The sequence below is a fragment of the Montipora foliosa genome, chromosome 9 (genome assembly GCF_036669935.1).
Source record: "Montipora foliosa isolate CH-2021 chromosome 9, ASM3666993v2, whole genome shotgun sequence".
In the NCBI taxonomy this organism is placed as follows: Eukaryota; Metazoa; Cnidaria; class Anthozoa; order Scleractinia; family Acroporidae; genus Montipora; species Montipora foliosa.
In genome coordinates this window covers 2030485-2041178 of record NC_090877.1, presented here as the reverse complement: position 1 = coordinate 2041178, position 10694 = coordinate 2030485, and the positions used below count along the sequence as shown (strand labels likewise).

The 10694-nt window shown below is 40.4% G+C and overlaps 1 protein-coding gene across 9 annotated transcripts in view; it reads left to right on the top strand.

The window, feature by feature from the left end:
• The window catches only part of LOC137970839 (uncharacterized), a 54768-nt gene extending 47328 nt beyond the window's left edge, over window positions 1–7440 (top strand). For all 9 annotated transcript variants that reach the window (XM_068817452.1, XM_068817450.1, XM_068817448.1 and 6 more), the window contains 6 exons: window positions 1266–1346; window positions 2815–2938; window positions 3297–3372; window positions 5172–5319; window positions 5947–6026; window positions 6138–7440. In XM_068817452.1, coding sequence (XP_068673553.1) covers window positions 1266–1346; window positions 2815–2938; window positions 3297–3372; window positions 5172–5319; window positions 5947–6026; window positions 6138–6255 — 627 coding nt within the window. In that variant the 3' untranslated portion in view covers window positions 6256–7440. The remainder of the gene's footprint in view (window positions 1–1265; window positions 1347–2814; window positions 2939–3296; window positions 3373–5171; window positions 5320–5946; window positions 6027–6137) is intronic.
• Window positions 7441–10694: the final 3254 nt, after the last annotated feature.

Genomic DNA, 10694 nt, shown 5'->3' with positions numbered 1-10694 from the left:
AGAGGTTGGAGGTTGTTTTTTCCACGTATTTAACTTTTGTCACTTCTGAACGAACTAGAAAAAACTTTTACCAAGCGAGCCACCATTTTTTTTTCAACAACCATTGTAAGTGCCCGCGATACGGTTGACCCCTCACCACAGAGTGCCCGCACAAACATTTGAATAGCTGTGGTTACACACATCTTGGGTTTGGGTCTTCGTGAGGGTAAATGGCTTGGGTTTGATTCAGCTCAGGTTTCATGTTACCCTTGGGGATGCTGTTACACAGTAAAAGACTCCCCTCTCAAGGTAAAATATAATTATATATGATTTCACTGACCTTGCAAATTAGTTCTGCTTTATGATTGGCCAAGCCACCTCAGGGAGCAGATAAACCGTACTTTTCAGTTCAGAAACTGTCATGGGAAGTTCTTTTGTTCTTTTTTATGTATCCATGGAAATAACCATGGGGCAGTTTCGGTCTAGGGAAAGCGGTTACACACAAAAACGTCCTTACCCGCGAGCAAACGCTATTTACCCATGGCTTAAAAGGGCTGGTGTATCCTCAGCTAATATTACAGTGGATTTCACAAAACTTTCGACTGGCGGTCTGCGAAGTTCGTTGTAAATTCTCAAAGTTCGCTTCCAACTTGGGAATTTTATTACGTAGCTGTCAATCAAATGATAAAGTTTGAAACAAACTTAGGAATTTCGCGCCGAACTTCGTGGGAATGTGGCGAAGTTTGCTGCGGTTACCCCACAGTAGTTCTTTCAATAGAACACTCATCACAAAAATACATTGTCTGCGCAAGCTGCTAAATACTGGATAAGTCTATTTTCATTTTCAAGAGTCGTTGATTCCTGTGGAATATCGCTAAATTTCTTGAAAGATTCAAATAAACCAAGATCTTGCGTTATAAAGCTGCGGCTGATCGATTCATGTGACCGGACATTTTCGGGCAAACGAACGTCAATATCTACCAGTTTGTTTTGGATTTCACTGTTGTAAATTCTGGATTGGTAGTTACACAAAACTCCATATAAATACTCTCATCGTCAGCACGCGCTGACCGAGTGTTATCTCCACCTTTGTTGTCTTCGATATACCCTCTGCAAACGAAAATATCAACAATTTTGCCATTTGATTGACAGCTACATAATGAAATTCCTAAGTTCGAAGCGAATTGTCGATATCCAGCACGGTTCATTCGGCAACATAGGTCAAAAGTCAAACGTTCAAAGTCCAAAGTTTATTTAGAGCTCAACATTTTATTGTCTCTCTTTAGTTTGGACATGGTCTTCAACACATGCTAACCACTGTTCCTTACTCATTTGCTGCGGGAATTAATAACGTTGAATGGGACGCAGTAAGTTATTAAATTAAGATATTTTTCTTTCCAAATACCGAACTTTGTACATAAAGGAAGTTTCCTGCTGATAAAACGCGGGACATTTCATAGACTGACTATATGGAGTGGAGTAAAGTGAAGTGAGATACAATCCACTGCCCATACTATTTAGGGTAGGGTTTTTCGGGACTATTTCGGGACAATTCGGGACTCGACACGACTTTTCGGGATCACTCGGATTTTTCCGAGCATCCCCATTTCTTCAGTTACTATACTGTACTTTTCGTCCATACTGCTTGTCGTCATCAAATCTGTCACAGGGAACCTCCATTCCTGGAAGGGAATAGCTTTTTAAGGTGGAAATCGCGTTTGCAATCAACTTTGTTAAAATTTTCCTTCAAAAATGTGTTTGCATCAGAAAAAAATTAACTTAAGAATCGCTATTTCCACTTTCGAATTTCTAGTGTACAGCCATCTTGAATAATTATGACGCGTCACGGTTTGCACTGTTTCTCTGTCACCAAGAGCTTTTGTATAACAACTGTAACACGTCACAATTATTCAAGATGGCGACGCCTGGCAAATTTGAAAACTAAAAATAAGGAGTTCTGGATTCATTTATTTCAGATACGAATTCTTTCTTTGAAAAAATGTAAACACATTTGCTTGTAAACAGTATTTTCTGTGGTTTGAAGTTTTATTATATGGCAAGCAATTCTCAGGCGTAACAGAGCACTCTGATTGGCTGTTTTTTGGTCGGGATTTTACAGTGCGGACCATTACCATGGAAACGATCCGTTTCCGCATTTTTTGTCTTTCCCAGGAATTCAAGTTGAGCGAAACACAAAAGTTTTTAAAAAGCGGAATTTAAGTTTTTTGCATCACAACAGTACAGTTTTAGCAAGCGGAATTTAGTTTTACATGTAAAAGGTTACCGTTCAAGGTTCGCTGATGGAAGACGAAGATTACAGACATTCACCAAGCGGAGAAGTGTCCGATCGCTCAAAGAAACGATGCCAAATAACAAATAACTTACTAACCTCACTTGCTTGGGACCGTAGTGCATGAGAGTGAACATTGGCTCTCGGTCGTTTTTGTACGGACCTCGCTGCGCACGGTCCGTACTGCCACGACCTCGGGGCAATATTTCCCAGTACAGCCCTCCCTCTCGGTTAGTGAGAGGTCAATGTTTTTTGAGAGTGAAGATACCATTTGAGGAAACAACGGATGTCCCTGTCCAGAGCAAGACTAGGCCATAACACCGCTGATCTTTTTCAACAACGAATGGAGTCCTGTAACATCCAGTACAGTAGTTATTACTAGAAAGACTGTAACACGGGTCCATGTGCATGAAATCAGAGGCTGTAAAAACAGCGGGACGTTTGAAAAAAGGACCTTGGTTGTATAAAGCAGGTACACCGAGCGAGCCCGCAAATTTGGAAGGTTCTAAAATTTCGCTTAAGTATGTTACTCCGTATCGCTTCAGGTAGAATTACCATCTCAATTCATGGAAAACTGGCTGTATGATAAAACCACGATTGAGATGATCAGCGGTCATTATCAAACAGGGGAAAGTCTGCCGGATGAACTCTTCCAACAAATTTACAAAGGTAAGAAAGGACGGATAAATATCAGAATTTGTTATGTTTAAAACCACCATAGCGGAAGCAGTTTACCTCTACCGTCCCGTTACAGTATCGATACATCGTATTTTGCGTCTGTTTTGCGTGATTTTTGTGGGCAGAAAATCGAGGACCTAAAGAAACTAAATCGGAGAGAAGAAATGAAGGCTAAAATTAAAGATATGAGCAAGCAAAACGTCACGAAATGGGCCCGTGCAAAGCAGAAACCTTACAGAGCCTGAACGTTGGGTGTACTGTCCTTTGAATGTCACAGGAGGGGACATCGATGATTTGACAGTCTGTTTTGCTTGAGGATGACAGGTTTTCTTTTTTTTTTTTTCACTAGCTCGAAGGTTTATGGGTGGTTCACAGATGTTACGCCAGTTGTACTTCGCTGCACTCGATATGGTAGTACATACAAGGTAAGAAATGTGGATTACAAGTCCGCAGAATTAGGAAGGGGTGGGGAGGTTGGGGGGAAGGGGGTGTGCGGTTTACCCAATGTTCGAGAATTTTGTTCTGTGTGCATTTGCTTGTCTTGTCCTAGGTGTGTCTATGCATCAATTTTAACCGTGGAATATTGCGCACTTTTAATCACTTTGTTTAATCACATACTTAACAGTAGTTCTGGTTTCAGAGCAAGATCTGTGCAACCGCATTAAAATCCAACTCCCTGACTAGAGTGCAATTCGAGGTGTAAATCTCAATGTTCGATTATAGAAGCGAGTTCTTTCAAGCAGTAGTACTTTCCTTTGATAATTTGTTTTTGGAAAGTTCATTGACTATAGACCATATCAGCTTACTCAATGTTGCACTCAATTCAACCCTTTAAGAATAAAACGCTTTGTTCCAGGAATTTCCATAATATTTAAATGTAAATACATGGTGATGCAAATACAATACACAAAGAATCTTAACCCCGGGAGATTTGAATTGGGTACAAAATTGAGTTAGCCGATTTGGTGTATTCAAATCAATGCTCTAAGTAGAGCGCGTTTCCTCAAGTTCGTTAAGTATTCTTATAGTAAAAGAGCAAGAAAAAGAACAACTTAAAATCTTACTTCTTGTTGAAAACATGGTTTGCTAATTCACGGGTTACTTCAAAGGAAATTGCTTGCAACTTCAACCTCGCTTTCAGGAGACCATGGGAACGAGGTTGTTGCAGCTGAGCCTTGTGCTAACTGGCCTCGCGAGCATGAGCACTAGCACAACATACCTAACCCAAACCCTGTACCAATTACTCGCTCTCATTCGCTGTGCAACTTAACGTTAACCTAGAAATTACTTTTAAACAACACAATTCAAAGCTTTATGACAAAGACAAGTCTGTCTTTCGAGCATACATAATTTAGGTTACACACAACAGAGAGAAACTTTGAAAGAATGTTAGGCTGAACGGTTTTCAAAAACCCCAATTGCAATCCATTTTTGACCTTTTTTCAATTTTGACCATCCCTGTCTGTTTTGTGTTTGCTGTTTTATTCAAACCTTTCTTCATAGCCTGCGTAGCAAGCGTTTCCGTGGGGTTTCCGTGGAAATTTGGATGTTTTGGCCCCGCGAAAATTGCACGAAAACCCCACGGAAACGCTTGCTACGCAGGCTATTTTCTTCAGTGCTGGATTTGGTTGCCATTTCCCAGACCCTGAATTCCTAGATTTCACCTATGACATAGCCCCTTTAACTTATCGTAAATTAGTATCTTTTTTTTCTCACAAAAGGCGCTACTAGTAATGTTATGCTTATCCTTGCTTCGCTTGTGATGGCCAGGCTTAAGTAGTGAACAAATAAGGGGAGCTTAAGGACGGTGCCTACTAATTCAAAGATAATTTTTGCCCCGGCTTATGATTATGCAGGAAATATAGATCTTGACAAGTGTCATTGAAATCCAAAAAGAAAATTGGGGGTAACCACGCATTTTTCAAAGATAATTCATGAATAATATTTGTAGAAAGCTTTGAAATACAAAGCATTGTTTGACGTTCTTTCTCAAATTGAAGCTAAATTATCTCTCAAAAATGCATGGTTACCCCCAATTTTCTTTTTGGATACCAAGAGTACTTACTAAGATCTACTTTCTCCGGATAGGTTTAAACCGGGCAAAAATATCCCTGTATTAGTGAGCATCACCGAGGAAACTCGAGTATCTCGAGATGCGCAGAACGTATGCGCAATAGCAATAGTAGACACCGTCCTTAATTGCCCTATTATATTTTATCGACAGCTCCGAACCTTGGCGCGTTGTTCAAGACAGAATCTCAAGTGAATACACAGTTCTTAAACCTCTAAAAGAGGACAGGTTTCCTTGCTCGTTCTTGCACATCTTTTCTGCTGGATATGCTGCCGGGTATTATTCATACAAGTGGGCTGAAGTAAGTTTTGAGTGCAAAGCTCTCGTTATCTTTAAGTGATGTTTCAATCAAATTTGGTTGGAAATGCTTCAGTTCACCTGGCGCCGCTGTCATAAAGAAATTATAAACGCGTTTAGGTTGCCCTATTGTTCCGACTCAAAGATCTTTTGTTTGATAACTAAGCAGTGGAACCAATGCGAGGTTGCACAAAAAGTACTTGGTTTATCGCGCCCACATTTTCAATTGATTGTACAATGCACTATCGTAATTAAATGCTGATTTCATGGAGGATATATTATAGAAGCGATGAGCTCATGCTAATGTGGGCAAAACTTTTAAACGCCTATTACCCGTATTCATAATTAACGCCCAATAAATTACTCTTGTTTATGTGCTAATTAGATAAACCAACATTTCTCTTGTATTTGTCCATCGCGCAAGGACAAGAATGCTTTTTTGGCCGCCATTTATGAATGGGGTCTATTGCGCCATTGGTCTTATGCTCCACTCACCACCCTCGCAACACTTTGTTTCCTTGGCGACCCACACTTTGACTGGACAGTTCGGTAGTCGATAGCAGAATAATTCGTGACACGTTTATTGGCCGTTACATCGCTTCATTATAGCATTTTCCATCTCTTTTTTCAGCTGATGTCAGCTGATGCATTCAGTGCCTTTGAGGAAGTTGGACTTGATAACAGGAGCGCTTTACGTGAAGTGGGACGAAGGTTTGTAATTCCTTTCAAGGCTTTAATATACCAACGACCGGTTATCTGTTAATCATTCAGCTGCGCTTTGACTGAGAGATTATACACGAGCCTTGATATCCTTTTTTGCAGGTTTCGCGATACCGTGTTGGCCAGCGGCGGGGCGCGTCATCCACTTGACGTTTTTCAGGACTTCCGTGGGAGACCTCCATCTTCGGACGCACTTTTGAAAAGTTACGGGATTGCGTGACGTAGGCAGTCACACAAGTGTCACACTGATTTGGTGGAAAGGAAAGCCAAGTACTGATTGGGTTCAATATTGGATTTCTTATACCACCATGTATATTAAAAAAAATGTTATTGGAGACAGGGGCACAAGTAACGTAGAGAGGGACGTCAAGTGATGAACTATTTGGCTAGACGTGACAGTACGGAAGAAAATACTTGTAACGGTGTTTTTACGATGTCTCATGGCATATAAATAGAGTAAACGCGGAGGCCCAGCAAAGACCGCAGACTCTCACTTCTCCCACTCTTCAGAGTCAAGGCTTGATTCGGAAGTTGACCTCCGCTCAGGTTGTGGTAACGTCATTGTCACCTAAAACAGTCCTTCTCGGGATTACTCACCCGGACGATCGTACTTCACTGACTGATATGACTCCTAGGTTCAGACCATTAACGAGGGGATGAACTTTTGGCGTGCTTGCTTTTACCTATAGCAATGAAATTCTATAATATTCAATATTTTTTGAAAATTTCTAAAAATAAAAAATGGGCTTGATCATCTTTTTTGAGTAGTCTTTTTCAAACTACTTTTTCATGGCAAAAATGGGGTCTGAACGCAGCTATCACGTCTCTCGTTGACTGCTTCAAAAAATTATGGGCACCAAAATAAGGATAATGGAAACAATGGAGCCTGATCCTAATAAACACAACAGAGCTTCATTCCTTCTTCACCGTTTCAATAAAATTCAGAGGTAATCATTCCCTTTTCTCTGTCGGTTTGCTCCTTCCATAAGAGGAGCCTGAAGCTTTAACACGTTGGCAAAGTCATGAATCGTATAGAGACCACTCTTTTTTACGATCCATGGCGAAGGCAAACAATTAACACTATGCAAAAACTCCCCTTTTCTCAAGTTTCTCATGCAATGATCGCTTGCAGATCGCCACCATTACCTATTGTAGCTATGTGGTTGTTTTCCTGACAAGTGTTGATGGCAGACGCAGTTGTTATCAACTCAATTCAGTCGTTGCGAGCCGGCCGCAATAAAGCCTATTTTTCGGGAAGAAAAATTGAATACTGCCTCATGGCTGGGGTTAACAAAAATTAACGACTATGACTTGTAGGTCCAAGAAAAGAAACCACTAAGCTCAGCAAAAAGCTACTGTGCCGTAGCGCTGCGCACTAAAGAATCAGGAAGTTTAAGCAGGCCACGTTTTTACGCCGCGGACGGCAACCGAAAGTGCGCTGTTTTCCCTTTGAACTTGTATTACCACCATAACCTTTCCTTTTCGGCCAGTGCGATCGCTTTTGGACGCAGCTGGCCCTTCGCTGCTTTCTGCTACCGACCTTGCCTCCCGGTACGGCATTGAGCGAGAGATATGTCGGCCCCTAAACCATGTGACAAATCCCACGCCTACTCACAGCTCCAAACCGCCCTTGTCAATATAGCATTAGAATTCGCTAACTTAAATATTCAAGGGAAAAGTCGTTTTCTCTCTCATGTGGTAAGCACTGTAGTCGCAGATTACAAATTGTGCGCACGCGCCCTGCGAAATGTAACATACATACGTACATTAACTTTATTTCATCTCGAATTTCAGAATAACTACAGGAGCTAATGTCTTCGAGACATAACATTTGCAGCTAAAATACATAGCATAGACAGATACATACTAAATGCATGATATTTAAAGATATATTCACTAAAAAGAAAAGCCACTGTACAAAATGCGGCCTTGGATTCTCTTTTAAAACCAGTAAACTCATAGGTACGGATAAAATCAGGTAGCGCATTCCGCAACTTAGCTGATACCTAAGAAAAGAAAACTAAGACCATAACTGGTTGTTCTAGGTTTATTGAGGGACAGATATAATTTCCGCGAAGATCATGTATAAGAAGAGGACGGGCCGGGAGAGAAAACATATTTTTCATATAAGCAGGAAAACCCTTTTTATGTCCAAAAAATACAAACAAACATATTTTTATAAAGTAATATGAGGAAATTTGGAATGCGGTTATTGCAGAGAGATGTAGAGTTTGACTTTAGTAATAAGAGGACAGGTAATCTGCAAATATAAATCTTGTTATTCTCTTATTTACATTATACCGTTTCTTTGACACGAGGATTACAGCGAAATGAAAGCACAACTTTCTCGCGAATTTTGTATCATAAAAACTTGTAAAGAAATCAAAAGTCTAGGTTAACAGCACACACCAGGCCTACTCCTAAGTATATGACAGGAAGTGTTTTCCTCTGGCCGCGCTTCAGCCATTCGATGAGGGCCAGTCTCGTGCTTCTTAAGTTGCCTCGCTCATGCCCAAAAAGAATTCTGGGTAATTCTTACATTCCATGACAAGGGAACAGTCCCGATTCTCATTATATATTTTTTTCATAAGTAACGGGCCACCCAGTCCTACCACCAAATACTGCATCGATTGAAGTTTTTAGCTTTCAAAACTTGCCCAAATTGTATCGGTAGGACCTGGAATTCGTCCACAGAAAGGCCAGAGAAACAACTTCACTTGTGAATTGCCATGTTTACAACAGAGCATTTTAGGCGTCCCAGTCTGCATGAAACTATCTCTCACCTCTGTCTCGAGAAGACCAGACACGCACGCACGGTTCTTACGTTACGTTTATGCCTGTAGAATCGAGAACTGAAATGCCAATAGCCCTTTTCACGGTTAGTTTTTCTTATTTGCATTACAACTTAATCTAGCATGTGTGTGACGCAATTTCGGGCTATTTTGTAGTTTTAACCCGAAATTGCCTCTCATCCACGTTAGATTACATTGTAATGCAAATGAGAAAAACTAATCGTGAAAAGGGCTATTGCTGGTAAAGACCAGCATGTTAGTTTTTTCGGTAGGCTAGTTATCGGAGAGCCAGAAGATTTACGCATGCGCTGACGGAATGTCATCTCCATTGGAGATGAGTTTTAAAATCTGAGAGACAATACTGTGCTAGAATGCGAAATGTTCACTTCTGGTTGCCGTCGGTCGAGTGCTTAGATTCCCTCAGAAACTACTCGACACTTTACCCGAGACAATCAGACAGGAAACCATTGGTTTCCAGCGTCTGAACATGGAGACTTGGAAACGAAAAACATGCCAATTTTTGTCTTGCACAAAGGCAAAACAAACTTTCGTCAGGTGCAATCGGCTTCATACAAAAGCATGCAGGACGGATAAGCGCGCTGCAAAGAAAACTCGCCCAAAATAACGCCCTCTCGTGAATACGATAAACTGGGGACAATCTGCATTGCCTACCAACGATTCACCATGGCGCGTTCGATACTCAACTGATAAATGACACCACCAATGATTGTTTTTAGCGTCTAAAATTTTAATATGCTAAATGTGTTAGATTTCCATTTACAGCTGATATGGCGTTTCACAGTTTAAAAAAAGTGCGACACTGAGCTACGGAGAAGGAATAAAATGCCCACTGGACACTCCCAAATAATCATTGTTTTGCAACCAATGTCTACCTATCAATATTCAGAGAGGAACAACGCCTTCCAATACAACACATGTCAACTACAAAATAAGTAACAATACTAATCTCAAAATAAACTGAATACAGGGTAATGTGAAGTGCTGGATTTCTATCCCATATGAACCACTGTAACACACAGAACCTAACGATACTACAAAAGAAGAAGTTAACAGTCCTCAACTGAATATATCATGATTTCACTGGCCCCCGCCAGTACAACTAAATTTACAAATTGTAACGATGCCTGTAGCTCTGAATGGTTTTAAGCACAATTTTTAATGAAGAGATATGCCCAAAAACGGCTTCTGGAATGCATTGTCACTTAAAAAAAACAAAACAAACAAACATGATTATTGTTGGAACATTCTAAGTATTTGTCACGCAATGTTGCTGGCGCTCCCTTTTTTTGCAAGTAGCTATGAAATATGATGGAGTGGATGCAGAATGCTTGCAAAACAAAATGCGATATTTTCGCAAATCCCATAATACAGATCAATTATTTTGGGGTTATTTGCATTGCAACAATGAACATCCAATTCACTGAAGCATAGCACAGTCCCAAGGGTAATTAACTTGTATTGTTTTTATGTAAAACGCCCCCAATAACGTATTGCATTGTGGGATAGGGAAATAGTATATTGGCCATTTCCGAGTTCATGTCTGCCTCCTCTTCAAAGCAAGTCTAAAGGCGCAGTTTTTCTTATAAAAATTAGTTTTCATTCATGTGTAAAGTGAAACTAATTTTGCACTAAGACTCGCTTTGAAGAGAGACAGGCAAACTCGGAATGAACTATTCCTTTTGAGTTTTTTCAACAGTTACATTAAAAATGGATTAGAAGGAAGTTATCAAAGTGAACTGAAAAAACAAACGATTTTGCGCCGCCTAAAATTGCACCAGTTTCTTAGCGTTTCCTGGATTTTTCACCATCTGCCGGGAGGACTTTGCAACGAAACTGTGACATTTCA